Raw genomic sequence first — 21,389 nt, forward strand, 5'->3', positions numbered from 1 at the left:
TTTACAGCAAGCTATTTGAATGTTTATTAAAAAAATTCTCAAAATGACATGGAAACATGTTTATTGGATAAATAAAAGCACTTAGACATTAAGAGTGTACATTATTCAATAATTTACATCATCATAAGAAAACTGGGGCATGAGTTAACCAGTACAAACTACCAAACTATATTCATATTCCAGTCATACTCCCTGTAAAACTATTTAATTTTTACCTTAGTAAAGGATGTCTGTTTACATTAATTATTTTAAAGCATCAAAAATGTGAATTGCATTTCAGCAAAAAATCCTAGTAATATATTCTTTAAGGCTAATGTTTATGTAATTATCTATCTAATGTAAAGTGCAAAAGAACTGTCTGACAACTGGGGTGGATTGGCATGGAACATTAGTTTTGCTAAGAGGAAGGGTTCTGTGGTTAAAAAAAAAAAAAGTTTGGAAAAAACTGGGTCAAATAAAATTAAATGAGATTTTCTGTACCTTAGGCTTTTTTAAGCTCCCTGAGGAAGGTGAGACTTTCCCAAATACGTTTGGTCATGGAAACTCCTTCTTCACAGACCTCCTATGACCAAAAGTCATAGGAACACCTTTGGAAAAGGATGACTTAGAGAATTGTGTGAAGAAGTTCTAACACAAAGTGTCATTTGGCAAAACTTATATGAGTCATGTCAAGCCATTTTAAAAGTTTTACCTCAACTATGAGCATCCAAATAAGGAAAATTATAAATGACCTCAGAATAGGACAGTAACAACCACCTGTATAAATCAGATGTTAAAATTCCATGCTACTGAGTCATAGTATCACCCTTATTCAACATGAATGATATAGTGTGTTTACATTAGCTTTTTCCTACAACACTTCTAATTAGAATTCGATATCTTTTATGACTCAGTTAACATGCTCTCACATTATCAAATATATGTTCATGAAAAAAAAATTAACAGCCAGAGGACAAAATTACATGGATTATTTATTCACACATTTTTATAAAGCTGACCAAATGAATTCGACAGGTAATTATATAAAATTATCAATATCAACATGAATATACATTACTTCCTTTCTAGGATTTTTTTAAAGTGAAAGTTTATAAAAGGTTTTTGTTCAAGATGCTACCATTCATCCTCCATTTTTAATGAAAAATTTTTAAATGAAAAACTATTAATTTGGTCACGAGCCATATTAAGATTATGACATTTGCACCTTTAAGCTGGAAGATAGTCAGTTAAAGTGTAAGAAAAAATATGTGGTTTATTAAAACTTCATTAAGAAAGACTTTGGGGTGTTTGCCCAGAAAGGGACTGGATTAATTGCAGCAGCTTATACCAGGAATCTTAAATGCTAAGGACCTGGTGACTCCACTTTGCAATTTTTGTTAGTAACACCACTCAAAAATGCTTCCACAATGCCTACCATGCTTAGGACCCACATTACACCTAGTGGTAAAGACTTACTGGTTTACTAATGCCAAAATCACTGGCTAATGTTGTCAAGAAAGTCAAACTTATAATTTCTGAACATTTAAACAAAGTGGTAGATTACTGGAGTTTTTTAAACTTTCTAAACAGTTAATAGCATTATGTATAAACAATTTAGTTTAAAAGGACAAATTTAAATATTGACATTTCATTAAAAATACGTCATTTCCAGAAAATCTAGATTTAGAAAAAGACGCCATTTTAGGTTACCTATAAAGTGCAGAGAAAAAAGTTATGTTTATTAAGAATTTTTTTCCACAGGAGACAATAAAACATATTGAAGAAAAATATATACTGCAAAAAATTTAAAAAGGAAAAACAATGCCTCCTGTAGTTTTATTTCACCATAGTTTAATTTATGGTTCACCTAAGGTGATTTAAGATAAAATTTTAGGAAGTACAATTTTCTTTTTCACAGGCAAAGACTCATGAGTTTCTGTTCTCTGATTATGTGATCAAAGAACAAACCCTATTACAAAGATGGCGCAAAATCTAGGCTTCCCCTTCTGGCTCACCCTCAAATACCAACAACTACAAACAAAATTTCCAAGTATAATTTATAACCTTCAGGTAAGTATAAATTAGTTTTATCTAGGCTTTCATCATTTGGTTTCTTATATAATCTATCTTGTAAGTAAGAAAGAAAATTAAAACTAAGAGGTATTTATATCACTTAATCATATACCAATATTTATTATGCAGATACCCCTAAAGTTATAAATTTATATAAATATTACAAATACAAAAACATCTCTTTTACTGCTTTGCATGGTGAGCTAAAGTAAAAACACATAGAAAGAGAAGAGATTTAACAGACAGGAACATGGAAAAGCCCCAAAAGCTTTAATTCAAAGTAGTTCAGTTCATTTCTTCCAAGCAGAGAAATTCACAGTATTTCTTCAGCCTTCAAATTCTAGACTATCAAATTGTCATAGTGCCCTGCAAAAACTAATACATAAGCAAAATCACCAGCTGGTAACAACAAAATGGTTTTGGTTTTGATTAATTATATTCTACAGAAGCATTTTCACAAAAGGAGAAATTTTGAGTTTCTAAGGCTTGTAACTCAAACCAGTATTATACTAGTAGGGTAAAGTTGACCCTATAATTCCTACATAACGAAAATAAAACAAAACCTTGAAACACTAAAGAACATGTGAAATATAACCTCTCCTTCAGTTAAAAACAAAACAAACTTGGAATCAGGTTAACAGCAACCATCTGAAATGAGAAATGAACAGTTCCATTACCTATCATAGATGAAAATTTCCTATCTCTCTTAGAAGAAAGACCATCACAAGTAAATTACTCTTTATAAAAGCAATGGTAGTTTTGCCCTTAAAAATGATTTGGAACATAAACTGCCAAAAGTCTGTCATAAAATTTAAAAGTATTTTTATGTTTACTATAAAGTCAAATTGGTATTTCTACCACGATTGAATCTTACATTTGCGTTAAGCTGAAAAACATAAAGAATATGGTCTCTAAAATATATTATTTCCAGTACTGAAACCAGAGATCACTTAAATTTTTTGACAACTGTAAACATATACAAAACACAGTATAAATATCAAAAGTGTAATACAGGATACTTACATCATCATATATGAAACTCACAACCCCTTGTCGCAAGTGGTCTCTTCTCCTAAAGAAATCTTTAAACAAAAAAATTACTTTTTCTGTTATAATTTAAAATCTATAGTTTTAAATACTTGGTGTCCCCAGGTACTAAAAAATGAATAATTTTATAATCAAGTAAATCTTAAGTGATTTTATGTCCCAGGCAACTGAGATATGAAGAAAACTTTCCAAAACTGAGCTATAACAATTTTTCACTATTTATAATCCTAAATTTTTAAAGCCTTAAAGCTCTGATTAGATTTAATAGTGAATAAAGGGGGAAAATACATAATACCATCAACTTGCTGAAGAAAGTGAGGGACACCATTCAAGAAAAAAGCTACATGATACTGTACCCATAAATGGTCCATACCTGTCAATGCTCGAAGCTTCACACAGCAAGCAACATAATCATCAAAGAAAATTCTGCCATTCTTGCTATAACGTTTAACAATAGTAGTTAATGTCTGAGGACTCAACCTATAACCTAGAAAAAGGGATTGCTAGATTAAAACTTCCAAAACTAAACATCAAAAGAACACAACAAACAATGCATTCTTGTTAATAAAGTCATAAAACAAATTAACATTCAAAATTCATTACATAAAAATATACATTAGAAACAAAACACATTCCAATTGAAATTGATCAAAGGTTTCATTACTAATAGTGAAGTGGTACATAATTCTCACAATTCTAGCTTTGTAAAAAAGTGATAGCTAGGAAAAAAAATATCTTTTGTGTTTTTAAAATATATTTTGATTTTGAAATAAGGTCTAGTGTATGTCACAGGTTTTTTTAATGCATCAATATTTCAACCCTGTAATTTTATAGTTCTTTAAAGAATATCAGAGCTCTGGGTGTTTCTGGGAGGACTGGAGGTAGCTGTCCAGTTTTCCCAGCACCACTTATTAAAGAGGCTCTCTTTTCTCCATTGTATGTTCTTGCCTCCTTTGTCATAAATTAGGTGACCATATGTGTGTGGGTTTATCTCTGGGCTTTCTATCCTGTACCATTGAACTATATTTCTGTTTTTGTGCCAGTACCATACTGTCTTGATTACTGTAGCTTTGTAGTATAGTTTAAAGTCGGGGAGCCTGATTCCTCCAGCTCCATTTTTCTTTGTCAAGATTGCTTTGGCTATTCGGGGCCTTTTGTGTTTCCATACAAATTGTAAAATTTTTTGTTCTAATTCTGTGAAGAATGCCATTGGTAATTTGATAGGGACTGCACTGAATCTGTAGATTGCTTTGGAATGGCAATCATCAAAAAATCTACAAACAATAAATGCTGGAGAGGGTGTGGTGAAAAGGGAACCCTCTTGCACTGTTGGTGGTAATGTAAATTGATACAGCCACTATGGAGAACAGTATGGAGATTCACTAAAAAACTAAAAATAGAACTACTACATGACCCAGCAGTCCCACTACTATATCCTGAGAAAACCATAACTCAAAGGACACATGTACCCCAATATGCAATGCAGCACTATTTACAATAGTCAGGACGTGTAAACAACCTACACGTCCAACGATAGATGACTGGACACAGAAAATGTGGTACATATATACAATGGAATATTACTCAGCCAGAAAAAGGAATGATACCCCAGTGTTCACTGCAGCACTATTTACGATAGCCATGTCATGTAAGCAGCCTAATTGTCCATCAACAGATGAATGGATACAGAAAATGTGGTATATATATATATATATATATACAATGGAATATTACTCAGCCATAAAAGGGAATGAAATTGAGGGCTTCCCTGATGGTGCAGTGGTTAAGAATCTGCCTGCCAGTGCAGGGGACACAGGTTCAAGCCCTGGTCCAGGAAGATCTCACATGTCATAGAGCAACTAAGCCTGTGCGCCACAACTACTGAGCCTGCGCTCTAGAGCCCGTGAGCCACAACTACTGAAGCCCACATGCCTAGAGCCCGTGCTCCACAACAAGGGAAGCCACCACAATGAGAAGCTTGCACACTGCAATGAAGAGCACCCCCGCTCGCTGCAACTAGAGAAAGCCCGTGCACAGCAACAAAGACCTAACACAGCCATAAATAAATAAATAAATAAAACAAACCTATTAAAAAAAAGAAAATCAAAGCAAAGGTTATTAGTGATCTTTGCTATCATTCAAACCTATATTTCCCATTGACTATATTGCTTACAAGTGTCTTTTATAGTCAAAGAAAATTTGAGAATCAACATGGTTACTCAGAGGGGGGAGAAATAGGAAAATGTTATTCCATTTTGTCCTATAACCCTTATTCTGTTTCTTCACAGATTTTCATCTTAACCACAGTCTTCTTGCTATTTCCTTGGTTCTTTATTGTCTAGCCCAGTGGACTCCAAAAGTTTTTGAATGTGTACTTCTATGAGTAAAAAGTTTTGGATCACTCACTCCCATTATATGTGTATTCATTTAGTTTTAAATTCTATACATGAATTACTATTTGATTATTTACATTTTAAAGTATATATAAAACTAAAATTTAAAAAGAATGGAATAAAAGTAATTAAAAATATAAATTAATATATTCCACTTGTTGCACCCCTAGAGATTTATGTATTTAATGAATGTGTACACTTTACTGTGAAGAATGCTGCCTAGAATTATTGTCTTTATATATTAATGGATTAGTAGATTTAGACAAAAGACATTAATCCAGTCAAAGGGAAAAATAATAAAAACAAATGCAACAGAAGATAATTCTATGCATAGCTATAATGAAATACAATCCAGGAAACTTGCTAAAAGTAAATGAAAGGTATAAATTAATAGAAGTCATATATGCAAACTAATGTAATTATATGCAAATAAGCCCTGAGCTTTCTATTAGAGAATTATGATCTGGATGTGGGACTGATAAAATTCATAAGATTTTCCACAGCATTCTCAGTAAAAATAATTTGAATATCTTAAAATATATCTGAAGACCTTAAATTTGAAAAATACAGAATACCTCTTTGTTACACTCAACTGCCTATGTGAACTCTTCGGTGGTTTTCTTTTTTGCAATTGGTTATATTAATTTTCCAACACTGTGCTGAATTAAGAACCAAGTTTAATTCATTAGGAATTAAGACTCTATAGTTGAACTATACATGTTTATATGGCCAGGACTGTCCCTAAAATGACCATCTATTAAAACATCTATTGATACAACGAAACTAATCATGGCTTTGACTTTAAATTGGAATTTGAGGTAATTTGCACTTGGTTCAGATTTCTGAAAGTTAAATAAAATCTTTCAAAAAGTGAGTTCTGTTACAAAAGAATTTTGTTTAAAAATGAGTGTAAATAAAATCACGAAAGTAAATACAATTAAGAAAACTACTTAAAATTGCATTAACTGTAAACGAGTTAAACACCATTTATATTATCACTTTTTGAAAGAAAATAGACTGAGAACCTCAGCTTATCAGAGATATGCTAAAAATAAATTTACAGTCTTTTAAGATATTCTAAAATGTAGACTTCCCATTTTGAGGTCTTCCGGTGTCTGCTGTGTGTTCTACACTACATAAAAAAAAGAAGAAAAACCAAAAAAACAGGTTTTACTGCTAGAAAGCTAGACTATGTATGGAGACCTGTAATTGAGATAAGGCTTTGCTGTCAAATTAGAGATCTTACCAAGTTACAAAAGAATACAATATAAATGGTAAGTGAGTACAAACAATTAGAATAAATTTAAGTATACTCAACAAAGGAAATTCAGAAATTGTTTTATCAACCAGAGTGTATGAAAGATCATCTTTGGAAAACTCAGAAATAAAATGGTTTTGTTAAAGGTCTTAAATCAGAATGTATCTATAACCTTGAAATCAAATTGGACAACAGCTGGTGAAATAATATACCCTTTTATTACTTAGCAAATTTAAACAATTAATATTCATCTGAACAAAGATGACCTGGATCGACTCTAAAGAATTTAATATTCTTACCCATAGCAGCAATGGCTTGATTCAATTCATGACGCTCTACTGTGCCACTTCCGTCTTTATCAACAGTTATGAAATTTTGCTTCCAGGCATTAAGAGCTGCCCAAAGTTCTTTGAATTCATTAAATCCCATTTTTCCTGTGTAATCTCTCTGATAGTTTTATTAACAAAAATAAATTTTGATACCAAAGAATCTACCCGGACCCCAAACTCCAAATAATTGACTAAAATATTGTTAAGTTCACTTCTGCAAGAGTTAGCCAAATTTAGCATATAAATAGATTTCTGTGTAAAAATGGAAAAGAATGGAATTCAAACAGGATGTTACAAAGTATTGTTAAACTCTCTAGTTTACTATGATCATTTATATCTAACAATTGCCTTAATATTCTCTATTCCAATATTTTCTATTTTTAGTCAAGGATACATCCAACATGGCAATCATAATTCTGCAGGTTTCCAAACTGAAGGCTATAAAACATATTTATTATTTGAATTAAATTCTGCCCGATTTTATTTATATAAAATTACAACAATTTCTGTTTTCAAAACAAAACATTTCCACATTGCCAAACATACACAATCACCCAATGAACAAACTTTGAATGTTAGGCATGCATAGTAAAAAAAAAAAAAAAAAAAAAAGAGACTAAAATAAAAGTTACTACCTTCATACTACTCACATCTAGTAAGGGGATTTGGGTAATTAAATAAGCAATTATAAAATACTGAAAATTAAACAAGTGAAAAGGAGGGCTTCAGTCTTCCTAACACAAATGCCAAGTCAGGTTTAAGTAGAAGTTGTCATACACTGAGATCACATAACTTGAAAGTGTTAGAGATTTGGTTAAAGCTTGGGGTATATGGGAAGGAGAGGCATATGCATATAATGACTTCAGAAAGCCAGATGAGGACCAGGTCACGAAAGTCTTGAATGCCACCCTAAAGTTTTAGACCAATGGAAGTTACTAAAGGATTTTAAGGAACAGAGGGGCAATTCTAAAATTTCCATTTCAGAAACAGTAATTGACGAAGAACATACTAGAGAGTAAAGTAAGATGGATCTGGATGTAGGTAAACCATCTGGTAGTTTACTGCCATCAACCAAGTAAGAAAAAGATGAGCTTCAGAACTGAAAGCAACTGTTTTTTCTCGGGGGACGGGAAAAGAAAGGAAGAAGAAATAAAGATAACAAGATAGTTTGCTATCTTAAAATCAGGGATTATTAGAAATATTAACACTTTCATATTTAAAGAACTATAACTGAGGACTCACTAGGCAGAATTTAATTTTTCTAAACCTTATCACAATTACATTCAACTAGCATGCTGATTTATCTCAAGACTAATTACACATAGTCCTGATAAAGGAGATATGTCAGTACAGTCAAGTTTACAAAGTTCTTACTAGTAGCTCATTAAAATAAATGAATGAATAAATAAAAATGCTTAAAATTATTTTACTTTATGCTATTTGATAAAATATTTTGAAATTTTTATAAAGAAAAAAACTATTTCAGCTAAATTTTAGACCCATTAAAGAAAATTATAAAACAATCCAAAAGTTAAAAGAGCTTTCTTTGAATGTTTCATATGGTGTCAATGTTAGAATAGGTGGTTACAGTATTTTCAGACTGACAATTCAACTGACAGTGAATAGCATTTACTATGAGCCAGGTAGTGTGTGTTTTGTGATTTCACATAAACATGCCAAACCTATCCTAGCCCCAATTTTACAAATAAAGCAACTGTGGCCCAGAAAGATAAAGTTTCCCACGTTCACTAGCTAATAGGTGGAAGAGTCAGGATTGGAGCCCAGTGCTCCTTCATACAAAAACTACTCAGGCAAGGAGGGGGAGAAATCTCTGGAATGGCATTCCATCATTTTGTCAAGTAAATGACATCTGTTTTGCCTTAAAGTTAACATGGCACACATTCATTAAGTGGGAGAATCTGAATTGATGATAATAAATGACAAAAATTGAGTCATCAAATAAGCAGACCTTCAATCAATCTCAAAATAGGACCAAGTATATGTAAGATTAAATATCTCTGATGAAGAATGGAGGGAGAGAATTTTTAGGAAAGTTGACAGATTTTCCCTTTCTTCCCACACCCCATTAGAATGGGCAGAATTAAACTGAATTTCTAAAAGTTGTAATCCTTTAGAGAAGAAGAGAATGAGAGAGAAAACAAAGGAATAAAATTTTGCAAGTTGGAAAAGTAGGTGGACCTAAGTTGACAACCTAGATCTGAGAAAGTGGCTTCCTGAACTTGCAATAAGACAACCTGAGAAGCAGCCTGGTTATCCTGGAGGAGACTTCAAACGTTTAAGGACTGGCAGTACGTCTGAAAATGGGTGTGAATGTAGAGACAAAAACCGAAGGACTGACTGAATGTCTATCTAAGGAGCCTTTAGAGCCCCAAATTCCCCTCCTTGCTTCAGCTACATGGATGGCTACTCCCACGCCGGTAGACATCTGGGGTTTTATTCTCTGGAGAGGGCTGTGCACTGCAGGAAACCAGGCACAGATGAGGACAGGACTATCTACTAAGACAAGGAAATTCAATGACAATTTACAAAAGACTGAGAACCCTGATGAGTCCTCCCTCCTCCGCTCCAGACAGAAGATCAAGTGGACAACCAGCCCCAAAGGAAATCCCGAAAGATCCTGATACCCAGTGCTGGAGGACACACTGCCCAGCCAAACCACCAGACTCTGAAGTCTACAGTCAACACCCAGCCTGGCTCTCAGGGCTTCTAACTGGCATTTTAGTTAAATATGAGCAAGCTAGGATCATCAGACACCTGAGAAAAGCACCTAACATGAAAGACAGCCAAACAAACAACGTGGGGAAAAAAACTGGAGGAAGTAGGTTATGTAGGAAGAAAAAAGCTTAAAAAAAAATACATTAACAATCTCAGAGATAAGGGAAGACATCGCATTCATGAAAAAAGAACAAAGGCTCTTGGATTTTAAAAACATGATAGGAGAAATGAAAGACTCAATGGAAGGTTTCGAAAATAAAGATGAGTGCTCGCTTCAGCAGTACATATACTAAAATTGGAACAATACAGAAAGTAGCATGGCCCTTGCACAAGGATGACACGCAAGTTTGTTCTGTGAAGCGTCCCATAGTTAAAAAAGAAAAAGAAAATAAAGTTGAGGAAATTTCCCCAAAAGTAGAGGAAAATAAGAGGTAGGAGAGAAAAGGTAAGAAAAGTGACCCAGTCCAAAGACACATTCCAGAAAGAGAAAATGGAGAAAACAGCGCTGAACTAATGCAAATGAGTCTCCAGATTAGGAGTGCCCACTGCATTCCCCACACAACCAGGCACAGCACTGTGACATTTCAGACTAGGGACAAAGAAGATCTCACAAGCCTCCACACAGTAATAATAAACGACATACAGGCAGGAAACAAAAAGATAAAGCAACAATGGAAGCTGGAAACAATGGAGCAATACCTTTAAAATTCTAAGTCAAAATGATTTGTAATCTGGAGTTCTATACCTGGCCAATCACTTAATTCTGAGGATAGAATGAAAGCATTTTCAGAGAAAGTCTCAAAAAATTTACCTCCCATGCACTTTTATTAAGAAGCTAATTCAATATATTTTATCAAATTTAAAATGACAACAAGGGATGGAATGAAGGGGAGATCCAACTCAAGAGAGAGAAGAAAGGGCTCCAGGAGTGCAAGCATGACAGCTATGCACAGAAAACGAAGCACAACAGAAAGCTCCTGGATGAAGATTAATTTCAGAGAAAGCAAAAAGTTACATTAAAAGAAAAAGTAATCATATATTATTACAAGACTCAGGAAGAGCATTTAGATAGTAACAATAAGGCAAATATTGATTAGTGAGCTAATGAAAATTACTTAACAGCAAATGGATGAGGGAGCTCCTGTGTAGAGTACAGGGACACAGGTGAGAGGGTTACATCCTCATCACCCACGGCAGGACATAATAACTGATGATCATTAAAAGTGAAAATCCATAGTGATAAAGGCATGCTATTTTGAGATATGGAGGCAAATTTCAAAAGAATTAGCTGAAGAACTTTAAAGAGATTTTCTCTGCGAGTGGTTAACATTGGGGAGGGAGGAATGCATGCTGAACAGTATTTTCATAACAAGCTTGCAGAATTATTTGGTTCTTTGAACTATGTGCATGTATATGTGATAAAAATTTTTTTTAATATTTTAAGTATAGAAACAAAAAAGTTAGAAAATGAATTTCCTAGTCCAATTTTAACAGAGAAAAAAAAAGATCTCACGAGAAAAAGTTCCACTAATTCCAGACTGTGTTAAACATTTCTGAAGTTCTTCAGCATCCACTTCACCATCCTGTTACAAAATAATTATAACCTGATTAATAAAATCAGCTGTATAAAAGCATACTAAAATGCTAACTAACTGTTCTAGGCTGATCAATAAATATGCAATCTTCAAAATACTACTCTATTATCAACTACAAAATTATAGAGATAATTATTGACGGCAAAGGCACATTAGAGAACATCACACAACATGAATACTTTTTTCACAATCGAATTTTATTCTATTAAATTATTCAGGTATTTCAAATATAAGTTGTATTCTCTACTTCTGAAAAATAGCATAATCACTCTGTCCTATAATAGTGCAAAGTAATACCTTGTGAGAATCATTATACCTCTACTTAAAATAGTTAGAAAAATGCCTAAAATGCTAAAATGCGTTCAGAGAAGTCTCAAACACTTTCCTTTCATGCCCATTTTGAGAGGAGATTATTTCTAAAGGATACTGAATCTTGAACTGGGAAGAGAAAATATCTTTTTCCTCCACAGCATTAACCTCAGCAAAGTTTTAGAGTCCCCTCTGATTTTTTGTCCAAATATTCTTGTTTGACCTTCCTATGGGAAAAAAATTTTTTTTATCACAAGTAACCACAATGGAAGTGAAACAGGTTGAATACTCTCATTATGTTTCAGTACCTCATCCTATTTTCTACAAAAATAAAGAGTAATTTACTTGGAAGCATCACATACACTGTCACAAATTCAAAACAACAGCTCTGAGAAAGGATTAAGGAGGCAAATTTAAAACACGTAATTTGTAAGAACCCAAGAAAAAAACAAAACTTTTACAAACTACTTCTAAGAAGTATTATAGACACTTCTAAGGAGTATTATAAACATTATCAGGCAAGTGAGAGACTAACCTTTAAATATAAGGAAGTTTAAGAAAACTCAGTAGTCACAGTTATGTTTTAATGCGATATTAAAAAAATTAACGCAAAAATTCTGTGAATAAATATCCAGTTTTTAAACAAAGGATCTGACCCTGTGCTTGCATCATTCACTTCATTTGTCTCTTGATTTTGACCCTGTTTAGGTCTATCAAGCCTGTTAGATTTACCTGACGGTTTTACATTTTTAAGATATTAAAGTATGTACTGGTTTATTTATTGTATTTTAGTCTGCTTGTTTCTGGAAAATAAACCCAAGTATTTATTAGAACAACTTAACTCAAGGGAAAGGATTTTATATTTCAGTGAAGTCTGATTCTGGACACAATCTAGGTGGGGAAAATCACAAAACCACTAGGTACGGAAGGGTGACACGGAGAGAGGAAGGGAAACGTGGAAGGGGACTAAAGGTTAGGGGAGGGGTGAGGAGAATAAACAAAAACTTCACTCACTGTAAGTTTAAGGAACCAATATTCCAAAGTATGTGGAAAAATCTAATGTTCAGAAAGACAGTCCACAAGAATGAACCATTTCAGAACAAATTCATACAGGATGAAAGAATTTTATAGAGCAATCATTAAAACAAGTATGCTAAGAAAATGCAGAGAAATAAATGAACAAATATGTTCCATTTAGAAAGAATAAGAAATTCATCCATTTAACATATATCTATTGAACAACCTAACATGTTCAAGCACCATTAAATGGACTAAGTACCAAGCCGTGTCCAAAACAAATTCCTCGCCTTCATAGAGGTTACATTTTAGTGGTGGGAGACAGGCGGTAAAGCAGAAATTACATCTGATGGTAGTAAGTGCTGAGGGAAAAAATACAGCAGAGTAAAGGTGCTAAGAAGGAGTGTTGTGGAGTACGGCGAGGAGGCCAATGGTATTTTACATAGATGGTAAAGCAGAGCCTTTTGGTAAAGCAGGCGAATTTTGAGAGAGATTTGAAGAAAGTGAAGGAGCGAGCTATGCAGACATCTGAGGGAGAGTGCTCTAGGCCCGAGTTGTCCAAAACAGAAGCCACTAGCCCCACATTCCACCGAGCACTTAAATGTGCCTAGTCTGAACAGAGATGTTCTGTTAGTGTAAAATACACACCAGATTTCCAAGACTTAGTAACCACGACATAGAGTAAAATATCTTATTAATAAGTTTTACATGATTACATGTTGAAATGTTAATCTTTTTTGATACACTGGGTTAGATAAAATATTGTATTAAAATTAATTTCACCTATTTCTTTTTACTCCTTAAAATGCACTACTTGGAGGCTTGAGAACTACACATGTGGCTTGCGTTTGTGGCTCACACTCTATTTAATTTGGACAGTGCAGTTCTAGGCAAAGAGAACAAGTATAAGGGTCGGAGGATGTTCTTGGTGTTGCTATCATCTTCACTCACTCACCTTGAGCATGCCTCTCCCTGTACCGTTATCGTTTCCCACAGGTCTATCTCCCTGACTAGACAGAGATCGTCTAGGTCAGTATCTGAGTTTCATTTACCTTTCATCCCCAGACCCTAGCCCAGTATCTAGTACAAAGCAAGTTAGCTGTTTGGTAGAATGTAGATAATTCCTTTGGTTCTTCACTAAACTGTAGTCATTTCTGACAGTTTGTAGCCATATTCATTTACTATTTCAAAAGGTTGAAACTATTACAATTTCTCATTCAAGTATGGATTAAATTTAAAAGTCTAAAACCCAATTAACGAATGAAATTCTATTTTGCATGTGTTTTTATAGAATTTTGGAGTTTTTCTAATAACCTGAATAGCTTTGCTGAAAGTTATTTATCACTATCAGAAAGCATTATCCTGGTACACTACTTCATACTCGTATTTCATACATTTTATAAAAACATGTTATCTTAATTAACTAACAAGCAGTGTCTTCCTAAATTATAAGGAGAAAATCCAAGTGATCGTTTTGGATCTCTTTACAGGCAGTTTGAGCTGAGGATTGTGATCAACTATCTAAACCCTCAACTAAATTACCTATCATCAGGGGTAGAAAACTGCATTTTCTAATTAAATATTAAGAGCTTTAGATAGATAATTAACAAAAAATCAATTGCCCTTGGTTAGGTTAACTGATAGGCAGCAAGATTTTGAAATGATATTCAAGTTCAAGTCCTGTTTGTTAGGCTAATCAATCTTAATCTCTACTTACTCATCTATAATAAAAGAGCACATCCATCTGACCTACCTCACAGAGCTGCTGTGTGGAAAAATGCAAGCAGTGTGCACATTAAAGTTGAAGTTGTTGGTATTATCAAGATACTTCTGTGTGTATACGTGTGTGTGCCTGTGTGTATTTATGAACGTACTAACCAGAATTTCCCTGAATCAATTGATGATTGAATCATTACTGTTAGGAAAACATCCTCCTATAAAAAGGGACACTGCAGAAACTTTTAATTGGACATTTCTCAGAGTATCTTTAATTATGAGGCCTATCAAAAAAGAATATAGCTGCAGAGGTGAGTTTGGTAACTAGGTTCTAGGATCATAATGTATAAATCTGATACTACACTTGAACCCTTAAAGCCAGACAAAATTCATCATATAAGAGAACTGTCTAAATATTTGGATGAAAAATTGAAAATGAGATAGTTTATGCATCCATTCAATGACTAATATAATCCTAGTGCCTCCTGGGTAAGAGACAATATGACAAGGGCCACGTCCTTATGGAATTTAATTATTCAAAAGCACAAGACTGAAAAATTTAAGGAAAGTATCAAATAGTACAATCATAGCAAATTATTGTTGACAACTGTTACAATGAAATAGTTCTTAAGTCAAAAAAAGTCTCTAAATATATATGTCTGGTTCTTACGTTTTAAGTTGTAATTTTATAAAATGGATTTATTATATAGTCAGCTATAGATAACATACTTATTCCCAGTATTATACTTAAGAGTTCCTTGCAGATAAGAGTGGCATAATGCAACAGTTAGGATTGCATTTAACTACAAAACAATTAGAAAATGTTATAAAAGGGGCTTAAACAAATCAATGTTTATTGTTTTTATACAAGAAGTCTGGGGCTATGCAGAACAAGACTCTGTGGCAACTTAATGAGGCCATCAGTCTCTTTCCATGTTTCCACATTCCCCATCCATAGGCCTTTATCTCAAGCTTGTTGCCTCAAGGTCACAATGTGGCTGCAGCACCTCCATACTGCAAGTCCCCTTTCCAGGCAGTAGGATGAAGGCAGAGAAAGGGCCAACACTAGTTCCAGGAAAGCTTTCCTCATTTGGAAAAGGAAAGCATCCCAAAGAAATTACACCTACATCTCAATGGCCAGTCTTATGGCACATGGTTACCTTTATAGAAAGGTGTCTGAGATGGTATTAGGGCTTTCCAACCGCTACCACACGTGAAAAGGGAAAAGGAGGTTTTGAATGGAATTCGGGTAGCCAAAACAAAGTGTCTGCCACATGTAATAATTCTGTGCATATCCTCTATTTCTAGAAAGGCATATGGGACCTAGTGAACATTTAAGTGATTGAATAATGAATGGAAAATGTTATGAAACTTCTATGAAATTCTATGCACTCAATAAATCATTCTTGACCACTATAAAAGAAAAGAGACATGGACTGTGACTGAGACCCAAGTATGAATCTCTGTCTCTGCTCATTAGTCTGGTATTTGTCCCTTCGTTCTGCCTTGTTTCCTTTATCTTTTCCTGATTTGCTTTACCATCCTCAAGCCTCTCCCGGAAACATCCACAATTTACAAGTCTCCTTTGTGATACTCTGCCCCAGCTTCCTCAAGGAGGTTTACATACAGATCTCTTTTTCCCAGATCCTATCTGGCTCAGTCTCCACGCACCACCCTGGTTACTTCTAACGTGTCAGACATCAAACTAACAGACTTTTTAATGAGATAATTATGACTACCCTCATCTCTGAGCTCAAGAAGAAAATGAGTCTAGATAAGTTTAAAATGCAAGTTTCATATACATTTAAAATGACACACTAAATGAAAGAGCTGACATTTGTTTTAAGTTGCAATCAGTTTTTAAAACTGATATTTGTGCTATATATTTAGGATTTTACCTGGTCAGCAACAGCAGTGAAGTATGTCCACATGGGGTCTCCCGCTGAGGAATAACTGTCCGGATAAGCTGGGTATGCAGGGTATCCACCAGGGAGCACAGCTGGCCCTGTTCCTGGCATTGGCTGTCCCATTTGCATCTGATTGCTAAAATTTCCAAGCTATAAGAGTGAAAAAGGAGAAGGTTATTAATACAAATATTACCCATTATCCACTGAAGATGGTTTAAAAGAAAATACTTACGAGAAGTCCATTGAAAAGCAAAACTCGAGTTACTGAAAGCTCCCAAATTATCACAAAAGCTGTTCGCTACAAACTGCGAGATGCCCTGCATTACTTAATTCAGCTCATCAACAAATGTTATCCAACATGTTTTAAAGTGTTAAAGAAAAAAGAAGTCTCTAGCCTCTAAGAATGAGGCACACTTTAAAAAAGTAAAAAATACAAGAAAATTTCACCTAGAGTAAAACTAAGAAGTAGTATACCTAAAGACAAATACATAGAATACATGGTAAATACAATACAACAAAACTGTGAATGAATCATGGGAAGATGCATAGGGCTGAAACATCCCCTCCACTAGAAAATATTTATTTTTTAAAAAGCAAGATATCAATGAATAGAACAATAAGGTGATAATTCCAACAATAGTCCTCTTCAAAACTGATAAGAATAAGAAAAACAACAACGAGAATACCAACAATAATAATACTCAGCTAATGTTTATTGAGAGCTTTTTATATTGCAGGTACTGTTCTAACTACTTTCCATCTACCATGTGATTTGATTTCCCAACAACTCAGTGAGATATGAAAGTACTATCCTTTTTTCAGTTGAGAACGTGAAACTTCAAGAGGTTTCCTGAATTAGTTAAGGTCAAATGGCTAGTAAGAAATAGATCATGATTCAAATATAAAGCTGACCCCAGAGACTACATACTGTTTGTTTCCTGCTATGGCTCTGGTTACTGTCTTCTTTTCACTTTGGAACTTGGTATACATTTTTTTATATCTTAGAAAGATATTTTGCTCACTGTTTTTAATGAGTCTGGAGGAGGAATAAGTATCAAGATTGTTCATTATTCCATTTGGAACAAAAATCTTGATCTGCATCTTTGAAGAATAAGCAGAAATTGAAGGGCAAAAAGAGAAAAGAATTCTAAGAGGGGGAAAAAGGCAAAAGGTAGGAGCCTTTAGTGGCAGTTTGAAAAGCTGCAGCATGGGATATGGTAAAGGCAAAAGGTATGCAGAAAGTATGGGAGCTCCAGGAAATGTGTTCAAGGATCAAAAACTAGATTATGAAGCAATGAAGTATAAGAAAGGGAACAATAAACATTAAAACAATATAATGAATTTGAAAAAAAAGTAACTTTAAAAGTTATTCTTTGCAAAGAGACAGACTGTCAAAGGAGAGGCCAATTTCTGGAATAAAAAAGAGAAGTGTATATAACCACAAAGAGAATTCAAATTAAAAAATACATATTAACAAATGCTTATGAACACCTCTTTACCAATACATTTGAAAATGTAGGGGCTTCCCTCGTGGCGCAGTGGTTAAGAATCCGCCTGCCAATGCAAGGGCCATGGGTTCGAGCCCTGGTCCGGGAAGATCCCACATGCCACAGAGCAACTAAGCCCATGTGTCACAACTACTGAGCCTGCACTTTAGAGTCTGCGAGCCACGAGCCACAACTACTGAAGCCCGCGTGCCTAGAGCCCATGCTCCACAACAAGAGAAGCCACCGCAGTGAGAAGCCCACGCACGCAATGAAGAGTAGCCCCGGCTCTCCCCAACTAGAGAAAGCCTGTGTGCAGCAATGAAGACCCAACACAGCCAAAAATAAAATAAATAAAATAAAGTTGAAAAATTTTTTTAAAATGTAAATGAAATGGGCCTTCTAAAAGTATCTAAATTCTATAAATTACAAATATTGATTCAAGGAAAAAAAAACTTCCTATTTCTAATAAGGGTAACTAGGATAAGATCAATCTTCACACACACAAAAAAAATTTTCATAAAATATTATTTTTTAATATTAAAGGAAAAAGGTAAAATTTCCTCACTCATACGGGGAAACTTCCAGGCCAATATTGGGGGACAAGTCTAGACCCAGAGGTAAAAGGATTAGCAAAATTCCCAAAGCAGCTTTTGCTCTGAGGCAAAAAACAAACACCTAGACTTTGGTTCCAAGGCCTCCAAGGACGTGGAGGGCAATCAAGGCCTGGGGCATATCCAAGAAATTAAGGCTTACTGGAGACCCTCATACCTTAAGCTTCACAGAAGGAAAACTGAAAAAACTTTTTTCTAAGAAGAGAGGCCAAACTAAATATAAGCCTATTAGCGAAAAGCTCATGTTGAGGTGGTGCCAGGAGACTGGCTATAGACCCTCTACTGTGGCATCTCCATGTGTGCCTGGAGGGTTCAGCATACTTGTTTTTTAATCAAAGTCAGGCAAGCAGTATTATATGAAGAACCTGGCCTTAGGAATAACCTTCTATCTACCTTTCCTTCCTGTCTCGCAATATTAACTTCTCCAAAATCCAAAAATGTCAGAGCCTGGTGGAGGCCAGATTAAAGATGGTTGCAAATTCTTTGCAACCTTTCCCCTGCAAAGGCAAAGACTTTCTCTACTCCCTTGAATCTGGGCTGGGCCTGTTTCAGCTTTATCTGGTAGAAACTGCACCACATGCATTCCAGGCTTAAGACTTTAAGAGGACACACAGCTTTAGTTTCTCTCTTAGAACATGGCCAGCATGAAGAAGCTCAAGACCCATGTGGAAGGGCCCACATGGAGGGAAACTCAGACCCCTAGCCTACAAAGTAAACCCTGAAAAGTAGTTTATAATAAATTCATATTTCAAGTTGTCTTCCCAATAGTTTCAAATGAATCAAAACTGACCATTAGGTCATCATTGTCATGACCTGGTAATGCGACTGAAGAAAACCTTGGACTTGTGTCAGCAATGTCATTTTCATGTAGTTTTGCACACTTTTGAATCTTTAGTATTATCTTTGATCCCTAGTTTCGTCCCAGAAATTTTCAACAACTTGTCCATTTTGTGAGGGTTACTTTGGATAAACTAGATCATATAATCTGTAACCCTGGAGAATTCTGCACATATAAACTGTGTAATAAGTCACAACAGGCTGCATAGAACTCCACTTCATACCTCAGGATACCAGCTGTACCTTATGTCAGTGTTCTTCAAACATTTGCTTCCCTATCCCTAAAACAATGTTGAAAAGTTATATACTTTTCCCCACAGTTTATGTTGACATTTGACGTTCTTAAGTCAAATGTATTAGGCATTAAGCAATGCCTAATACACTGTAAATCTTGACATTCACAAATGATGTCTTATATCACTCTTTGGAAAGTATCCGTTGCTATCTACATACTATAATGACCTGATACTTGCTCCTACCCTTTTTTTTTTTTTTAAGAGAAATGAAAAGGCTCTTCTGGAACACTCAGAAATTTTACCTTTTTCCTTTTATTCTTGGAACTTATTTTTTCTATTTCTTCCTCATCTGTATAAGCTTTCTATGCTTAAAATGTATCATTATGCTTGAAAATACTGATCACACTATAACACCTAAAATAAAAATATGTATGTAAACTGAAATTTTAAATTTTGTTTTATTTCCTGTTACCATAATGATACTACAGTCACAACTCCCAACTCCCAAAAGTGATGCAGGATAAACAGTTACGTAAGAAAGTATAATCTTCTCCACCTCTCCACTCCCCCATCCCCGCCCCAAAATTCTAGAAGAACACTGTCCTTGGTAGAATAGTAAACATTAGGAGACATTTAGCATACCTTAATTTATTCATAAGCAACATAGAGAACAGAAAAGAAGTGGTCAAAAAATTCAGGAAAAGGATGTCTAGCAAAACCGGGGAGGGGGGGGTAAGGAGGATTGGACGGAGGGCGGACCACAAAAGATTACTGGAACAAGAAAAAGGATGCTTTGTTCCTCCATTCCAGGGAAGAAATTTCTAAAAACACTCCACACCCTTGGCTCCACAAGGACTCGTCTAAGGGTTCCTCAGGGACCAGAACACCTGCGGCTCCCCGCTCAGCCCCAGCCCCGGCTTCCTACACGGTGCGAAGTCCCGGCGCCGCCGGGTACCAGAGGCGGGCGAAGTTAGCAGGGACCGACCGAAGGCGGATCCGGCACGTTGGCACCGCCCGCCGGAGCGCCACACCCCGCGGAGGCAGAGGCCGCGCCGAAGCGGCCAGGACTCACCCCTCCTCCGTATCGCGGGTAGGCCATGACAATCTTGCGAACGTCAACCGTCACCCTCCGAGTCAGCGTCCGCCAGGCTGGGAGAAAAGCGGAGGTACAGCTGCAGGTGAAGGTGAGGTTGACGGACTCGCTGGCCGCGCCGTTCACTTCCTCGAGACCAACCCCCCCGGAGTCCAGCTCTGCCCTACTCAGCTTGGATTGGCTGAGACCGGCCCTTCGGAGCCTATAGTACCTAAGCCCGCCCCTTCCCCGAGGCTAGTCCCATCCGTCTCGTCTCTGATTGGCTTCACGCGGCCAGCCTTTTCCTACTCCTCTTTTATTGACTCGCTCGGGTCTTGCGCTCTCTCCTCGCTAAACAGAGAATCCTTTGCAACAGTAACTTCCACCCTCTTTGGAAAGGCTCTGTAGGTCGGTTTCTTTTCTCCTTAGAAACCCAGACCAGCAAGTGCATGACTTCTTTTAACCTCCACTCTTTTGAAGCTGGGCTACCGAATACTTATCTATGAATTTCAAAACTTGAAGAGTTACTAACATCTATTTTTCCGTAGCGTTGATGTCACATCATCAAACCTATGAAACCTTGACCTCTACTCCAAAGGTAGTGCTTCTGGGCTAAAACTCTCTTGACACCAAGTTTTACCAAAAGGTTATTATAGTTTGTTACATAAATGGTGACCAGAAGTTGCCAGATTTAGCAAATAAAAATACAGATGTCCAGTTAAATTTTTTTTTTTTTTTTTTTTTTTTTTTTTGCGGTACGCGGGCCTCTCACTGCTGTGGCCTCTCC

The 21,389-nt window shown here is 35.5% G+C and overlaps 1 protein-coding gene and 1 non-coding gene across 3 annotated transcripts; one reads left to right on the top strand and one right to left on the bottom strand.

The window, feature by feature from the left end:
* Positions 1-44: 44 nt before the first annotated feature.
* On the bottom strand, positions 45-20,753 carry GCA (grancalcin). Of its 2 annotated transcripts, none has more exons than XM_027129746.1 (8): positions 20,603-20,753; positions 16,351-16,509; positions 11,329-11,398; positions 7,474-7,517; positions 7,050-7,197; positions 3,473-3,586; positions 3,076-3,134; positions 45-2,427 (listed from the first exon to the last, which is right to left on the bottom strand). In XM_027129746.1, the coding sequence occupies exons 1-8, from the start codon at positions 20,627-20,629 to the stop codon at positions 2,401-2,403; spliced, it is 648 nt and encodes a 215-aa protein (XP_026985547.1). In that variant the 5' UTR covers positions 20,630-20,753; the 3' UTR covers positions 45-2,400. The 2 variants fall into 2 exon arrangements, with proteins under 2 accessions (XP_026985547.1, XP_026985540.1); XM_027129739.1 differs by having other exon boundaries at positions 45-2,700.
* Positions 10,081-10,189, top strand: LOC113605517 (U6 spliceosomal RNA). Its single transcript, XR_003427259.1, has one exon. It is a non-coding gene; the product is annotated as a U6 spliceosomal RNA (small nuclear RNA).
* Positions 20,754-21,389: the final 636 nt, after the last annotated feature.

This window comes from Aethalodelphis obliquidens, unplaced genomic scaffold (assembly GCF_003676395.1).
Source record: "Aethalodelphis obliquidens isolate GAN/ISIS:26980383/991018 unplaced genomic scaffold, ASM367639v1 scaffold2, whole genome shotgun sequence".
In the NCBI taxonomy this organism is placed as follows: Eukaryota; Metazoa; Chordata; class Mammalia; order Artiodactyla; family Delphinidae; genus Aethalodelphis; species Aethalodelphis obliquidens.

Bases quoted from the DNA above. Each gene is read 5' to 3' on its own strand.
- GCA (XM_027129739.1), bottom strand. From the start codon at position 20,629: ATGGCCTACCCGCGATACGGAGGAGGG. The intron at 16,510-20,602 runs GTGAGTCCTGGC...TCACTCTTATAG, and splicing joins ACCCGCGATACGGAGGAGGG to CTTGGAAATTTTAGCAATCA. The intron at 2,701-3,075 runs GTAAGTATCCTG...TTCTCATTTCAG, and splicing joins TGAGTTTCATATATGATGAT to ATGGTTGCTGTTAACCTGAT.